The 17,222-nt window shown below is 49.6% G+C and overlaps 1 protein-coding gene across 3 annotated transcripts in view; it reads right to left on the bottom strand.

Moving 5' to 3' along the window:
• Window positions 1-5,472: 5,472 nt before the first annotated feature.
• The window catches only part of LOC132834491 (SWI/SNF-related matrix-associated actin-dependent regulator of chromatin subfamily B member 1-like), a 31,424-nt gene continuing 19,674 nt past the window's right edge, over window positions 5,473-17,222 (bottom strand). Inside the window, exons 6-9 of one of the 3 annotated variants that reach the window (XM_060853410.1) lie at window positions 11,015-11,181; window positions 9,275-9,465; window positions 7,718-7,849; window positions 5,473-5,568 (exon numbers count right to left, since the gene is read on the bottom strand). In XM_060853410.1, the coding sequence (XP_060709393.1) occupies window positions 5,529-5,568; window positions 7,718-7,849; window positions 9,275-9,465; window positions 11,015-11,181 (530 nt within the window). In that variant the 3' untranslated portion in view covers window positions 5,473-5,528. Of the gene's footprint in view, window positions 5,569-7,055; window positions 7,850-9,274; window positions 9,466-11,014; window positions 11,182-17,222 lie in introns of those variants that run through there. The other 2 variants (XM_060853409.1, XM_060853408.1) reach the window with 2 other exon arrangements.

The following is a 17,222-nucleotide window of genomic DNA, read 5'->3' as shown; positions in this document are numbered from 1 at the left end:
GAGGAGGTGTAGGGGCTGCTGGGGGGGTTACAGAGATAGGGAGGGGGTGTAGGGGCTTGTGGTGGGTGACAGAGAAAAGGAGGGGGTGTTGGGGCTGGAGCGGGGTTACATAGATACGGAGGGGATGGTGCAGGGTTACAGAGATAGGGAGGGCGTGTAGGGGCTGGAGGGGGGTTACATAGATAGGGAGGGGGCGTAGGGGCTGGAGGGGGTTACATTGATAGAGAGGGGATAGAGTGGATGTAGGGGCTGGGGGGGTTACAGAGATAGGGAGGGGGTGTCGGGTCTAGAGCGGGTTTACAGAGATAGGGAGGGGGTGTAGGGGCTGGAGGAGGTTAGAGGTGGGGTGTAGGGGTTGGAGGAGGTTACAGAGATGGGGAGGGGGTGTAGGGGCTGGAGGATATTACAGAGATGGGGAGGGGGTGTAGGGGCTGGAGGAGATTACAGAGATAGGGAGGGGTGTTGAGGCTGGAGGAGGGTTACAGAGTTGTGGAGGGGGGTTTTCAGAGATAGGGTGGAGCTGGTGGCGGGCTTACAGAAATAGTGAGGGGCTAGAGGGGGCTTACAGAGATAGGGAGGGGGGTTACAGAAATAGGGAGCGGCTGGATGGGGAGTTACAGAGATAGGGAGGGGGTGCAGGGGAAGTTAACAGAGATAGGGAGGGGGTTACAGAGATCGGGAGGGGCTGGAGGGGGGTTACAGAGATAGGGACGGTGTGTAGGGGCTGGTGGGGGTTACAGAGAATGGGAGGGGGTGTAGGGGCTGGAGTGGGGTTACAGAGATAGGGAGAGGGTGTAGGGGCTGGAGTGGGGTTACGGAGATAGGGAGGGGGTGTAGGGGTTGGAGGGGGTTACAGAGATAGTGAGCGGGTGTCGGGGCTGGAGGGGGGTCACAGAGATAGGGAGGGGCTGGAGGGGGTTCCAGAGATATGGAGGGGGTGTAGGGACTGGTGGCAGTTACAGAGATAGGGAGGGGGAGTAGTGGCTGAGGGGGGGGGGGGGGGTCACATAGTTAGGGAGGGGGTGTTGGGGCTGGGGTGGTTACATAGATAGGGGGTGTGGGGGCTGGAGAGGGTTACAGAGATAGGGAGGAGATGTAGTGGCTGCAGGAGGTTACAGAGATAGTGAGGGGGTGTAGGGGCTGGAGGGGGGTTACAGATAGGGAGGGGGTGTAGGGACTGGAGGGGGTTACAGAGATGGAGAGGGGGTGTAGGGGCTGGGGGGGCTTACACAGATAGGGAGGGGGTTACAGAGATAGGGAGGGGGTGTAGGGGCTGGAGGGGGTTACAGAGATAGGGAGGGGGTGTAGGGGCTGGAGGGGGTTACAGAGATAGGGAGGGGGTGTAGGGTCTGGAGAGGGGTTACAGAGATAGGGAAGGAGTGTAGGGGCTAACCAGGGGTTACAGAGATAGGGAGGGGGTATAGGGTCTGGAGAGGGGTTACAGAGATAGGGAGGGGGTGTAGGGGCTAACGGGGGGTTACAGAGAAAGGGAGGGGGTGTAGGGGCTGGAGAATGTTACAGCGATAGGGAGGGGGTCTGAAGGCTGAGGGGGATGTTACTGAGATAGGGAAGAGGTGTAGGGGCTGGAGGGGGATTACAGAGATAGGGAGGGGGTGTAGTGGCTTGTGGGTTCACAGAGATAGGGAGGGTGTCTAGGGGCTGGAGGAGGTTACAGAGATAGGGAGGGGGTATAGGGGCTGCTGGGCGTTTACAGAGATAGGGAGGGGGTGTAGGGTCTGGAGAGGGGTTACAGAGATAGGGAGGGGCTGTAGGGGAAGTTAGAGATAGGTCGGGGGTGTAGGAGCTGGAGAGGTGTTACTGAGATAGGGAGAGGATGGAGGGGGTTTACAGAAATAGGGAGGGGGTGGAGGGTCGTTTACAGAGATAGGGAGGGCGTGGTACTGAGATAGGGAGGGGGGTTACAGAGATGTGGAGGGGGTTACAGAGATCGGGTGGAGCTGGAGGGGGTTACAGAGAGAGGGTGGGGGTGTAGGGGCTGGAGGGGGGTTACAGAGGGTGGGGGTGTAGGGGCTGGAGGGGGTTACAGAGAGAGGGTGGGGGTGTAGGAGCTGGAGGGGGTTACAGAGAGAGGGTGGGGGTGTAGGGGCTGGAGGGGGTTACAGAGAGAGGGAGGGGGTGTAGGGGCTGGAGGAGGTTACAGAGATAGGTCGGGGGTGTAGTGGCTGGAGGGGGGTTACAGAAGAGGTGTAGGGGCTGGAGGGGTGTTACTGAGATAGGGAGAGGGTGGAGGGGGTTTACAGAGATAGGGGTGGAGGGTCTGTTACAGAGATAGGGAGGAGGGTTACTGAGATGTGGAGGGGGTTGCAGAGATAGGGTGGAGCTGGAGGGGGGTGGTTATAGCGATAGGGTGGGGGTGTAGGGACTGGAGGGGGTTACAGAGATAGGGAGGGGCTGGAGAGGGGGTTATAGAGGGAGGGGCTGGAGAGGGGGTTACAGAGGGAGGGAGGATCTGGAGGCCGTTACAGAGACAGGGAGGGATTGGAGAGGCGGTTACAGAGATAGGGTGGAGTGGGTTACAGAGATGGGGATGGGGTGGAGGGGGGTTACAGAGATGGGGATGGGGTGGAGGGGGGTTACAGAGATGGGGATGGGGTGGAGGGGGGGTTGCAGAGATAGGGCGGGGTGTAGGGGCTGTAGGGGGTTACAGAGATAGGGAGGGGGTGGAGGGGTTAAAGAGATGGGAGGATGTCTAGGAGCTGGAGGCTGTTACAGTAATAGGGAGGGGGGTCCCAGGGCTTAAGCAGTTTACAGAGATAGGGAGGGGGCGGAGGGGCTGAAGGTGGTCACACAGATAGGGAGGGGCAAAGGGGTTGGAAGGTGCTACAGAGATAGGGAGGGGGTGTGGCAGCTGGAAGGGGTTAGAAAGAGGGAGGGGGTTACAGAGATAGAGAGGGGATAGGGAGCAGTTTACAGAGATAGGAAGGGGGTGTAGGAGCTGGAGGGGTCACAGGGAGAGGAGCTGGAGGAGGTTACAGAGTTAGGGAGGGGGCCTAGCGGCGGGAAAGGATCACAGAGATAGGGAGAGGGCGTGGCGACTGGAGGTGGTCACAGAGATAGGGAGGGTGCAAAGGGGCTGGAAGGGGTTACAGAGATAGAGAGGGGTGTAGGAGGTCACAGAGACGCGGAGGGGATGTAGGTGGTCTCAGAGGCAGGGAGGGGCTGGAGGAGGTCACAAAGACAGGGAGGGGCTGGAGGGGCTCACAGAGACGAGGTGGGGGTGGATGGGCTGGTGGAGGTTCCAGAGATAGGGAGGGAGTGTAGGGGCTGTGGGCGTTTACAGAGATAGGGAGGGGATGGTACAGAGATAGGGGGGTTACAGAGATAGGAGTGGAGGGGCTGGAGGGGGTTACACAGATAGGGTGGAGCTGGAGGGGGTTACAGAGATAGGGAGGGGGTGTAGGGGCTGGAGGGGGTTACAGAGATAGGGAGGGGATGGAGGGGAGTCACAGAGATAGGGAGGGGGAGTAGGGGCTGGAGGGGGGTTACAGAGATAGGGAGGGGGTGTAGGGGCTGGAGGGGGTTACAGAGATAGGGAGGGGGTGTAGGGGCTGGAGGGCGTTACAGAGATAGGGAGGGGGTGTAGGGGCTGGAGGGGAGTTACAGGGATAGGGAGGGGGTGTAGGGGCTGGAGGGGAGTTACAGAGATAGGGAGGGGGTGTAGGGGCTGGAGGGGAGTTACAGAGATAGGGAGGGGGTGTAGGGGCTGGAGGGGGTTACAGAGATAGGGAGGGGGAGTAGGGGCTGGAGGGGAGTTACAGAGATGGGGGAGTAGGGGATGGAGGGGGGTTAAAGAGATAGGGAGGAAGAGTAGGGGCTGGAGGGGGTTACAGAGATAGGGAGGGGGTGTAGGGGCTGGAGGGGGTTACAGAGATAGGGAGGGGGTGTAGGGGCTGGAGGGCGTTACAGAGATAGGGAGGGGGTGTAGGGGCTGGAGGGGGTTACAGAGATAGGGAGGGGGAGTAGGGGCTGGAGGAGGTTACAGAGATGGACAGGGGTCTGGGTGTTCAAGTTGCCGAAAAAAGTGGGTTTGGTGATTGCTTAAGTTTACTGAGATAATGAGTGAGGGGCCAGCTTGGTCAGTGGCCAGTTTTTGGAAGAACGGAGTTTCCAGCAGATATGGTGAGTAAATAGTTTGGGGGTCACTGGTCAGTTGTGGTCTGACAGTTCAAGTTTGTCGGTGTTTGCAGGACAGTAAATCTTGCTGGTCAGTGGCCTTTTATCTGAGTTCATTCCAATGTTGGAGCCTGACGTCATTGCCCAGGTTGCTGGCAGATCATAGGTCAATGCTGTTGCTCTCCTCCTCTTGGGAAATTCACATCCGTCCCAAATTCAGCTGCTGCTGGAAAATGGGATGTGGCTGTTGCGCCTCCATGTTACACATGTTAACCACCGCCTGATGAGATTTGGGATGAATTGCATCAACATTATCGATGATAATGTAATGTCTGCCTCTCTGATCACCCTCTGGCAATCTGTCCTCCATTTCCTTATCTTGGGGAACATCGAAACAGAATTAAGACTTGTTAGCTTGTGAAGCCTGTCCTGCCTTTCAATACGAGCGAGAGTAATTCCCGAATAATTCAGTGACTTTTGACCATTCCCCACTTCCCAACCCATTTTAGTCGCTTTGTCTGTATCACTCATTCCCTTTCCTCCTTGTTCCCTTTTTCCACTGTTATTTCTCTGTCCCTCTCACACAACACTTCTCAAATAATCCCTCTCTCTCTCTCTCTCTGGCGTCTATTGTTTATGTAAAATGTTGATCGCCTTGTGACATTCCAAAGGCATTTTCTGAATTATAGTTACTCTTTATGATGTGGATAATGCAATTGGCGCACAGTGAGATCCCACAGACGGTAATGAGCAATGAGATCAGAAAGCCCATTCTTAGGTGTTGGCTAAGGTATAAATATTGACTCCAGGACACTGGGAGGAACCCATCCTTTCTTTTAGCGAGCACACACCACTTTTTTGTCATTAGGGGCTAGTGAATGTATCAATAGATGGGTGAGAGCCCAGTTACCTGTCTGGGTGTGGTTGCTTGTGAACTAGATGTGTCTTTGGTGGTTTTACAGTCGCTGTGCCTCAGTTCCTTTGACTCGCCCCCTTCCACACAAGACCCAATGACAAAAATATATTGGTTTAGCATCAAGTGTTTACTGAACGAATACAAATCACGTCTGTTTCGGCTCCCCACACACCCACCAGGCAGCCAGTTGGAGGCAGGGGGAAGAGAGGAGGGGGTGAAGGGAATCGAAGTCAATTGGCTGTTGATGAGGACAAGTAAATGACGAGACCATTAAAGTGAACAAAAGAAAAACGTGGAACGCAAGTTCCCAAAGTGCGAAAGGCGGTAGCAGCCGTGGAAATGATCGACACCAAACAGTAGCTCCACTGGTTCCCACCCCGTGTTCTTAGCCAAATCCCCCCCCACCCCACCCATCCCTCTTTCCCCCCACCCCGGTCCCACGATGTGACAGAGCTGGCAGAAGGCGCAGAGTCCCCGGTTACCAGCTGGGAGCAGTGTTGGCAAGGCGTCGCATCCGTCTGCAGGATTTCAAGAACAAAACACAAGCACAAGAATCGTTCAGCAAGACTTTGACCCAGCAACCACCTTCATATCCTCACAAACAAACAGTACATTCCCCCTCCACTATCAATATCTCGGGGCTTGATACCACTGACCAGCCATATGAATAATATGGCGACAGAAGCAAACGGTGGGAATTCTGCAGTGGGTAACTCCTCTCCTGACTCCTCCCCCGAACCCTGTCCCTCATCTGCAAGGCACAAGTCAAGAGTGTGATGGAATACACCCCACTTGCCTGTGTGAGTGCAGCACCACAAGACTCAATATCGACACCAGTCAGGGCAAACCTGCCTGCTTGATTGGCATCCGATCCACCACCAATGCCCAGTGGCAGCAGTGTGTGTGTTATGTACAAGATGCACTGCAGCAACTCACCAAACCTCTTTTGACAGCATCTTCCAAACCCCTGACCTCTCCCATCCAGAGGGACAAGTACAGCAGATACACCACCTGCAAGTTCCCTTCCAAGCCACAGACTATCCTGACTGGGGGCTGCTATATTGCCATTCATGCTGTGTCGCTGGGTCAAAATCCTGGAACTTCCTTCCTAAACAGCACTGAGGGTGTGCCTACCCTCTGTGGACTGCGGTGGTTCAAGAAGGCACTTCACCACCACTTCCACCAGGGGAATTAGGGATGGTCAATAATTGTTGGCCTAACCACTCACACCCATATTCCGTGAATGAATAAAGACACCACTCAGTCCGACCACTCCTTGTGGGAGTGATGACATTCCCAGATTTTCTGGGAAAGGGAGTTTCTCCTGAGTTCCCAGTTGGATTTGTTGGTGACTGATTGGATTTATATTCTGTGAATTTACACTTAGCATGTCAGTAACACCAAGGAGGGAACAATTGATGGTGGGACTGTGGATGGGAAGCCACTCACTTTGCACTGCTAGGCAGGAAGATAAATTGCAAAGATAACAAGAGTTGAGCAGAGGGATACAGATAGGTTTAAGTGAAAAGGTGGCTCAGTGGTTAGCACTGTTGCCTCACGGTGCCAGGGACCTGGGTTTGATTCCAGCCTCGGGCGACTGTCCGTGTGGAGTTTGCACATTCTCCCCGTGTCTGCGTGGGTTTCCTCCGGGTGCTCCGGTTTCCTCCCACAGTCCAAAGGTGTGCAGGTCAGGTGAATTGGCCACGCTAAATTGCCCGTAGTGTTAGGTACATTAGTCAGGGGTAAATATAGGGTAGGGGAATGGGTCTGGGTGGGTGGGTCGGTGTGGACTTGTGCCAAAGGGCCTGTTTTCACACTGTGGGCAAACTCATCTTTAAAAAAAAAGGCAAAATTTGACAGATGGAGAAAATATGGGAGAACACTTTGGCAGGAAGAGTAGCGAAACTGTTGTTGTTTTTAAATGGAGGGAGTCTGTCGAACAAAGGGATCTGGGTGTCCTGGTATATAAAGTACCAAAACAACGTTAATACACAGGTACAGCAAGTAATTAGGAAGCCAGATGGAATTTTGACCTTTATTGTAAGGGGAAATCGAGTATAAAAGGAGGAAAGTATTGTCACATCTGTACACGGCCTTTGTGATACAACATCTGGAGTAGAGTGTACGGTTTTGCTCTCTGGAATTTAAGAAGGATACAATTGCATGTGCAGTTCAGGGGATATTCTCTCAACTGGGTTGATGTGGGATGTCTTTTATGAGGATACGTTGTGCATGTATCCACTGAAATTAAGAATGAGGTGATCTCAGTGAAGGATGTAAGATTCTGAGCAGTTTATTGTTGGATGCCAAGAGGGCGTTTGCCCTTGGAAAGGGAACTCTTAAAAAGAGGGGACACAGCTTAAAAAATTGGGGCTTCCCCATTTAAGACAGAGGAGGAATTTATGCTCTCAGAAGGTCATTTCTCTCTGCCTGTGAGCAGCGGAGGCTTGGTCACGGAATATATTCAACACTGAGTGAGACAGATTTGTGATCGACAACAGGACTCGAGGGTCACAGAGGGGGGAGGGCCAGGCAGGAAAGTGGAGTTGAGGCCACAATCAGATCAGCCACGGTTTTATTGAATGGCAGACATAGCTCGAGGGGCCGAACGGCCGACTCCTGTTCCGCATTCTGGTGTTCCTCGGACTCCAGGTGGTCGTGCTGTACCTGGTGTTTCTGTCCTGGTCGCGAATCTTCTTCTCCATCTCGGCATCGGTCAGGGTTTCCAGGAGGGGGCACCACTGGTCGGCATCCGTGGTGTTCCGGAGGGCGCTCTCCACGATCGGCAACGGATTCTCGCTGGAAAAATAAACGTGGGTTTGGATCGGGAAGGCGAAGGGGAAGGTTGGGTTGGCGAGGGTGAAATATTTTCAAATGCTGGGTGAGACAGAACGGGAAGCCAGTCCGGATATAAAAAAGGTATATTTCCACATCGACAATCAAATTCGACACACCACGACCCAGGTGTCTCCCAACCATTCTCAAAGCGGTCACAAAGACCACATGGCAACTCGCTGACCACTGCAATTCAGGCAAGATAGGTCTACGCTTGTGTGAGCAGCAGTTCAGTTCACAGTCCCACCTAGTAGCTGGTAATATCATGCCGGCATCCATGACTTGGGGGTGGGGTGGGGGGGAGCTGTGCCACCACAGTGTACTCAACCCAGAGAGACTCAGTCCTGAGGGAACGCTGCACTGTCGGAGGGTCAGTACTGAGGGAGTGCTGTACTGTCGGAGGTTCAGTGCTGAGGGAGCACCATACTGTCAGAGGGTCTGTACTGAGGGAGTGCTGTACTGTCGAAGGGTCAGTCCTGAGGGAGTGCAGCACTGTCGGAGGGTCAGTGCGGAGGGAGTGCCGCACTGTCGGAGGGTCAGTGCGGAGGGAGTGCAGCACTATCGGAGGGTCAGTACTGAGGGAGTGCCATACTATTGGAGTGTCAGCGCTGAGGGAGTGCAGCACTGTTGGAGGGTCAGTGCGGAGGGAGTGCCGTACTTTGGAGGGTCAGTACTGAGGGAGTGCAGCACTGTCGGAGGGTCAGTGCGGAGGGAGTGCCGCACTGTCGGAGGGTCAGTGCGGAGGGAGTGCCGCACTGTCGGAGTGTCAGCGCTGAGGGAGTGCAGCACTGTTGGAGGGTCAGTACGGAGGGAGTGCCGTACTTTGGAGGGTCAGTACTGAGGGAGTGCGGCACTGTTGGAGGGTCAGTGCTGAGGGAGTATGGCACTGTTGGAGGGTCAGTGCTGAGGGAGTGCTGTACTTTGGAGGGTCAGTACTGAGGGAGTGCTGTACTGTCGGAGGTTCAGTGCTGAGGGAGCGCCGTATTGTTGGAGGGTCAGTACTGAGGGAGTGCTGTACTGTTGGAGGGTCCGTACTGAGGGAGTGCCGCACTGTTGGAGGGTCAGTACTGAGGGAGTGCTGCACTATTGGAGGGTCAGTGCTGAGGGAGTGCGGCATTGTTGGAGGTAAGTACTGAGGGAGCAACACGCTTTCAGAGGGTCAGTGCTGAGGGAGAGCTGCACTGTTTGAAGGTCAGTACCAACAAGGGTATCGATGCATGTTTCCAGAAATCCTGAGGCAGGCAAAAGAGAGAGGTTGATGTCAACCCAAGTTCTCGCAGAGGACGAAAGGTTTGTGGCAAAAGTCACTGACACTACCCTGCACCCTCACCCTCCCGGCTGTGCTGTTGGGGTCCCCCTGCTGAACTGAAACTCCCACCCCTAACAGACCTGAACGCGTACGTTCTCTGGTGCCAGCTCAGCTGTCCACGGATGCTGTAGGCGATGGTCGTGACGAATTCCCCGCCCAGGCCCAACTCCGAGCACAGCTTCAACGCAAACTTCTCAGGCGAATTATCCCTCTCAGACATGTCCCATTCAAACTGGTCCACCAGCAGGATATTCCCAACGTGCGTGTTGAGCTGTGGGGGAAGAGAGAGAGACAGAGAGAGAGACGGAGCAGGGTGATGGGACGGGCGGTGCTAAGAGTAAGGGAGATTCGTTCACAGGACAGAGTGGAGGGATTGGTGAACACTGGTTCTGCAGGGATGGAGCAATGACATGGGAAGATGCCAGTACAAGGCCACCCTCTTACTTTCTCAAACAACGAAGATATTCTGTCAACTAAGCAATGGGGAAATCTTACAAAACCAGACACGCAGTGAAACCCCAAACCCACCTCAAATCCCTGGGTTGCCATAAACGAGATTGTTCCAACAGATATAAAATTGAATGGATAAACTGTGCTGATCATTGGCTGAAGCATGCAAGGAATTTTGCTACACGTTTTCAGAGTTCTTATCCCATTGGGAGTCACAGTACACAATTCCAGTCTCTGTATCAAAGTGGGAGTCACTGTGTACAGTCCCGGTCTCTGTATCACACTGGGGGTCACTGTGTACAGTTCCAGTCTCTGTATCACACTGGGAGTCACTGTGTACAGTCCCGGTCTCTGTATCACACTGGGGGTCACTGTGTACAGTTCCTGTCTCTGTATCACACTGGGAGTCACTGTGTACAGTCCCGGTCTCTGTATCACACTGGGGGTCACTGTGTACAGTCCCGGTCTCTGTATCACACTGGGGGTCACTGTGTACAGTTCCTGTCTCTGTATCACACTGGGAGTCACTGTGTACAATTCCAGTCTCTGTAGCACACTGGGAGTCTCTGTGTACAGTTCCAGTCTCTGTATCACACTGGGAGTCACCGTGTACAGTTCCAGTCTCTGTATCTCACTGGGAGTCACTGTGTAGAGTTGCAGTCTCTGTATCACACTGGGGGTCACCGTGTACAGTCCCTGTCTCTGTATCACACTGGGAGTCACTGTGTACAGTCCCTGTCTCTGTATCACACTGGGAGTCACTGTGTACAGTTCCGGTCTCTGTATCACACTGGGAGTCACTGTGTACAGTCCCTGTCTCTGTATCACACTGGGAGTCACTGTGTACAGTTCCTGTCTCTGTATCACACTGGGAGTTACACAGTCACAGTCTCCTTCTCAGTCTGGCAATTACTGTGCATACTTCTGTGTCCACAACAAATTTCTCTACAGTTCTGTTCCTCATATTTTAAAATGTAAACAGAGGCGATGAAGCAGATGGAAAAATGCTTGAAAAAGATGAGAAGAACTGAAGTCAGAACCGTCTGCGGCCTCTCGAATCAAGATATTTACAAGTTCAACACACTGAAGGAGGAGAGGTTCAGAAACTGCTCTGACTCAGACTTTGGTGTGATGAGTGAGCTTTGGACTCCAAACTGCATCAGTATGATCGAAAATTCCTGGGTTAAATCATCTTTCCCAAGAAGGCAAAACAAATGGCCGATTGAAGAATCAAGACGATGGATGGAAAGGAACGAAAGGGCGGGCTGTGAAATTGGTTTGGAGCAATGGGTGGGGAGTCCGGGAGACCACAGCTGCCACTGCATGGCGCGACAAGGTGCGGGGAGATGGAGCAGCGGCCTACAACTTGCCTTGATGATGACGCGCTGGTCAGTCTGGTCCTCCAGAATGCTGTCCATGGGGTAGGATTCCACCTGCTGCCGAATGGCCGAGGCCACAGCCGGCACAAAGTTCAGCGGGTTCAAGTCCAGGTCGTCGCAGAGGATCTCAGCAAACATCTCTGGCGATATCAGCTTCTCTGCCAAGGACAAAGAGTGGGAAAAGGAGGCCGTCAAAGTGGGAGGGAGGTCCAGGGACACTGAGATCTGGAGGCAATTTGCCTCAATGTGAGATTGAAAGGAATACGAAATTGCACGTAGCAGAGAAGGCAGAGGTGCCACTCCAGGTTTTATTTTACTATAGTTATAATCCAGGGTACAGCAGTGTGGGGTTATATTACTGTGTTAATAATCCAGGGTGCAGTACTGTAGGGTAATGTTACTGGGCTAATACTCCATGTTGCAGGTGTGTAGGACTATATTACTGGGCTAATACTCCAGGGGACAATAATGAGAGGTTGTGTGTGTTAATAATAATCCAGGGTACAGTAGTGTAGGGTTATGTTACTGGGTTAATAATTCAGTGTGCAGCAGTGTAGAGTTATATTACTGGGTTAATAATCCAGGGTACAGCAGTGTATGGTTATGTTACAGGGTTAATAATCCAGGGTAGAGTACTATAGGGTTATGTTACTGGGCTAATACTCCAAGGTGCAGGATTGTAGGGTTATTTCAGGGTGTTAATAATCTAGGGTACAGTACTGTAGGGTAATGTTACTCAGTGAATACTGCAGTGTACAGAACTTTACGGTTATACTACTAGGTTAATAGTCCAGGTTACACTAGTGTATGCTTATGTTACTGGGTTAACAATCCAGGGTATACTAGTGTAGCGTTATGTTACTGGGCTAATAATCTAGGGTAGTGTAGGATTATATTACTGGGTTAATAATCCAGCATACAGTAGTGTAGGGTTATATTACTGCATTAATACTTCAGGGTACAGTAGTGTAAGATAATGTCAGAGGGTTAATAATGCAGGGTATAGTAGTAGGGTTATGTTACTGGGTTTATAATCTAGGGTGCAGTACCGTAGGGTTATGTTACTGGGTTAATAATCCTGGGTACAGCAGTGTAGGGTTATGTTACTGGGTTAATAATCCAGCGTACTGCGATGTAGGGTTAGGTTACTGGGTTAACAATCGAGGGTACAGCAGAGTAGCGCTATGTTACAGGGTTAATAATCCAGGGTACAGCAGCGTTGGGTTATGATACTGGGTTAATAATCAAGATTAAAGCTGTGTAGGTTTATGTGACTGGGTGAATAATCCTGGTGACAGTAGTGTGTGGTTGTGTTACTGGGTTAATAATCCTGGGGACAGGAGTGTGTGGTTATGTTACTGGGTTAATAATCCAGGTTACAGCTGTTTAGGGTTGTGTGACTGGGTTAATATGCCAGAATACAGTACTGTAGGGTTATGTTACTGGGTTAATAGTCCAGGGTGCAGTAGTGTAGGGTTATGTGACTGGGTTAATAATCCAGGGTACAGCTGTATAGAGTTATGTTACTGGGTTAATAATCCTGGGGACAGTAGTGTGTGGTTATGTTACTGGGTTAAAAATCCAGGTTATAGTTATTTAGGGTTGTGTGACTGGGTTAATATTCCAGGGTAGAGTAGTGTACGGTTATTTTACTCTGCTAATAATCCAGGGTACATTAGTATAGGGTTATGTTACTGGGTTAATAATCCAGTGTGCAGCAGTGTAGTGTTATGTTACTGGGTTAATAATCCAGGGAACAGTAGTGTAGGGTTATGTAACTGGGTTAATAGTCCAGGTTGCAGCTGTTCAGGGTCATGTTACTGGTTTAATAATCCAGGGTACAGTGGTGTTGGGTAATTTTACTGTGTTAGTTATCCAAGGTACAGTGCTGTCGGATTATGTTACTGGGTTAATAATCTAGGATGCAGTCGTGTAGGGTTATGTAACTGCGTGAACAATCCACGGTGCAGCTCTGTAGGTTATGTGACTGGGTTAATAATGAAGGGTACAGTCGTGTAGGGTTATGTTACTGGGTTAAAATCCAACGTGCAGTAGTTTAAGGTTACGGTACTGCGTTAATAATCCGTGGTACAGTAGTGTAGGGTTATGTTACTGGGTTAATAATCCAGGGTACAGTACTGTAGGATTATTTTACTGGGCTAATACTCCAGGCTGCAGGAATGTCAGATCATACTACTGGGTTAATACTCCAGGGGACAGTAATGTAAGGTTGTGTGTTAATAATAATCCAGTGTGTAGTAGTGTATGGTTATGTTACTGGGTGAATACTCCAGTGTACAGTAGCTTAGGGTTACACGACTAGGTTAATAGTCAAGGTTACGCTCGTGTAGGGTTATATTACTGGGTTAATAATCCAAGGTACAGTAGTGTAGGGTTGTATTAATGGTATAATGCAGGGTGCAGCAGTGTAGGGTATTGTTACTGGGTTAATAATCCAGGGTACAGCATTGTAGGGTTATATTACTGGGTTAATAATCCATGGTAGAGCAGTGCAACGTTATGTCACTGTGTTAATAGGTCAGGGTACAGTTGTGTGGGATTATGTGATTAGGTAATAATCCAGGGTACAGCAGTGTGGAGTTATGTTACTGGATTAATACGTCTGGGCACAATAGTGTCAGGTTATGTTCCTGGGCTAATAAATCAGGGTACAGCACATGGGTATTGTTACTGGGTTAATAATCCCGGGTACGGGACTGTAGGATTATGTTACTAGGTTAATAATCCAGGGTACAATCGTGTAGCATTATGTCACTGGACTAATAGTCCAGGGTACAGTCGTGTAGGGTTATGTTACTGGGTTAATAATCCAGGATACTGCAGTGTTGGGTTATGTTACTGGGTTAATAGTCCAGGGTGCAGTAGTGTAGTGTTATGTTACGGTTTTAATAATCCAGGATACAGTAGTGTAGGGTTATGTGACTGGGTTAATAATCCAGGGTACAGCTGTGTAGAGTTATGTTACTGGGTTAATAATCCTGGGGACAGTAGTGTGTGGTTATGTTACTGGGTTAATAATCCAGGCTACAGTAGTGTAGAGTTATGTTGCAGGGTTAATAATCCAGGGTATAGTAGTGTAGGGTTATGTGACTGGGTTAATAATGAAGAGTACAGTCGTGTAAGGTTATGTTACTGGGTTAAACTCCAACGTGCAGTAGTTTAAGGTTATGTTACTGTGTTAATAATCCATGGTACAGTAGTATAGGATTATGTTACTCTGTTAATAATCCAGGGCACAGTAGTGTAGGGTTATGTTACTGGGTTGATAATCCTGGCAACAGTAGTGTGTGGTTATGTTAATGTGTTAAAAATCCAGGTTACAGTTGTTTAGAGTTGTGTGACTGGGTTAATATTCCAGGGTAGAGTAGTGTACTGTTATTTTACTCTGCTAATAATCCAGGGTACATTAGTATAGGGTTATGTTACTGGGTTAATAATCCAGGGAACAGCAGTGTAGGGTTATGTTACTGGGTTAATCATCTAGTGTGCAGCAGTGTAGAGTTATGTTACTGGTTTAGTAATCCAGGGTACAGTGGTGTCGGATAATTTTACTGTGTTAATTATCCAAGGTACAGTGCTATCGGATTATGTTACTGGGTTAATAATCTAGGATGCAGTCGTGTAGGGTTATGTAACTGCGTGACCAATCCACGGTACAGCCCTGTAGGTTATGTGACTGGGTTAATAATGAAGGGTACAGTCGTGTAGGGTTGTGTTACTGGGTTAAAATCCAACGTGCAGTAGTTTAAGGTTACGGTACTGCATTAATAATCCGTGGTACAGTAGTGTAGGGTTATGTTACTGGGTTAATAATCCAGGGTACAGTACTGTAGGATTATTTTACTGGGCTAATACTCCAGGCTGCAGGAATGTCAGATTATATTACTGGGTTAATACTCCAGGGGACAGTAATGTAAGGTTGTGTGTGTTAATAATAATCCAGTGTGCAGTAGTGTATGGTTATGTTACTGGGTGAATACTCCAGTGTACTGTAGCTTAGGGTTATACGACTAGGTTAATAGTCAAGGTTACGCTCCTGTAGGGTTATATTACTGGGTTAATAATCCAAGGTACAGCAGCGTAGGGCTATGTTACTGGGTTAATAATCCAGTGTGCAGTAATGTAGTGTTATGTTACTTTGAAGAATGTGTTGCTGGAAAAGCGCAGCAGGTCAGGCAACATCCAAGGAGCAGGAGAATTGACACTTGGGCATAAGCCCTTCTTCAGGAATCTTCGATGTTTCGAGCATAAGCCCTTCTTCAGGCCTTATGTTACTGTGTTGATAATTCAGATTACAGTAGTGTAGGGTTATATTACTGGGTTAATAATCCTGGGTACGGTATCTAGGGTTATGTGACTTGGTTGATAATCCAGGGTAAAGTAGTGTCGATTTGTGTGACTAGGTTAATAATCCTGGCAACAGTAGTGTGTGATTTTCTTACTGGATTAATAATCCAAGGTACAGCTGTTTAGGATTGTGTGACCTGGTTAATATTCCAGGGTAGAGTAGTGTACTGTTATTTTACTCTGCTAATAATCCAGGGTACAGTAGTATAGGGTTATGTTATTGGGTTAATAATCCACAATACAGTCGTATAGGGTTATGTTACTAGGTTAATAATCCAGCATGCAGCAGTGTAGGGTTATGTTACTGGGTTAATAATCCAGTGTACAGTAGAGTAGGGTTATGTTACTGGGTTAATAATCCTGGGTACAGTATTCAAAGTTTGGGAGAAGATTTGTAGCTCGGGTGCTCGTTGTTGTGGTTCTATTCCCCGAGCTGGGAATTTGTGTTGCAGACGTTTTGTTCCCTGTCTAGGTGACATCCTCAGTGCTTGGGAGCCTCCTGTGAAGCCCTTCTGTGATGTTTCCTCCGGCATTTATAGTGGTTTGTCTCTGCCGCTTCCGGTTGTCAGTTGCTGTCCGCTGCAGTGGCCGGTATATTGGGTCCAGGTCGATGTGCTTGTTGATTGAATCAGTGGATGAGTGCCATGCATCTAGGAATTCCCTGGCTGTTCTGTTATCGGAATCGATAACTACTATTATCGGACAAGCCAAACAGAGAACAGCCAGGGAATTCCTAAAGGCATGGCACTCATCCACGGATTCAATCAACAAACACATCGACCTGGACCCAATATACCGGCCACTGCAGCGGACAGCTGGAACTGACAACCGGACGCGGCAGAGACAAACCACTATAAATGCTGGAGGAAACATCACAGAAGCGCTTCACAGGAGGCTCCCAAGCACTGAGGATGTCACCTAGACAGGGGACGAAACATCTGCAACACAAATTCCCAACTCGGTGAACAGAACCACAACAGGGTACAGTATTGTAGTGTTATGTAACTGGGTTAATAGTCCAGGTTGCAGCCGTTCAGGGTCATGTTACTGGTTTAGTAATCCAGGGTACAGTGGTGTCGGGTAATTTTACTGTGTTAATTATCCAAGGTACAGTGCTATCGGATTATGTTACTGGGTTAATAATCCAGGATGCAGTCATGTAGGGTTATGTAACTGCATGAACAATCCACGGTGCAGCCCTGTAGGTTATGTGACTGGGTTAATAATGAAGGGTACAGTCATGTAGGGTTATGTTACTGGGTTAAAATCCAACGTGCAGTACTTTAAGGTTACGTTACTGCGTTAATAATCCATGGTACAGTAGTAAAGGGTTATGTTATTGCATTAATAATTCAGGGTACACTAGTGTAGGGTTATGTCACTGGGTTAATAATCCAGGGTGCGGAAGTTTAGAGTTATATTATTTGTTTAATAATCCAGTAGTATGGTGTGTTGTTACTGTGTTGATAATCCAGGGTACAGTAGTGTAGCGTTATGTTACTGGGTTAATAATCCAGGGTACAGTAGTGTAGGGCCAAAAATACAAAGGATAGTAAAAGCTTTTTTTAGGTATGTGAAAGGGAAAAAAAAATGGTTAAGACTAAAATTGGGCCCTTGAAGACAGAAACAGGGGAATATATTACGGGGAACAAAGCAATGGCAGAAGAATTGAATTGGTACTTGAGATATGTGTTCACTGGGGAAGACACAAGGAATGTCCCTGAGGTAACATTGGCTGAAGGACCTGAACTGAAGGGAATTTATATTTGCCAGGAATTGGTGTTGGAGAGACTGTTAGGTCTGAAGACTGATAAATCCCTGGGGCCTGATG

This window comes from Hemiscyllium ocellatum, chromosome 40, assembly GCF_020745735.1.
Source record: "Hemiscyllium ocellatum isolate sHemOce1 chromosome 40, sHemOce1.pat.X.cur, whole genome shotgun sequence".
Taxonomy (NCBI): Eukaryota; Metazoa; Chordata; class Chondrichthyes; order Orectolobiformes; family Hemiscylliidae; genus Hemiscyllium; species Hemiscyllium ocellatum.
The sequence above is the reverse complement of the archived record's forward strand: the minus strand, read 5'-3'. Positions and strand labels throughout refer to the sequence as shown.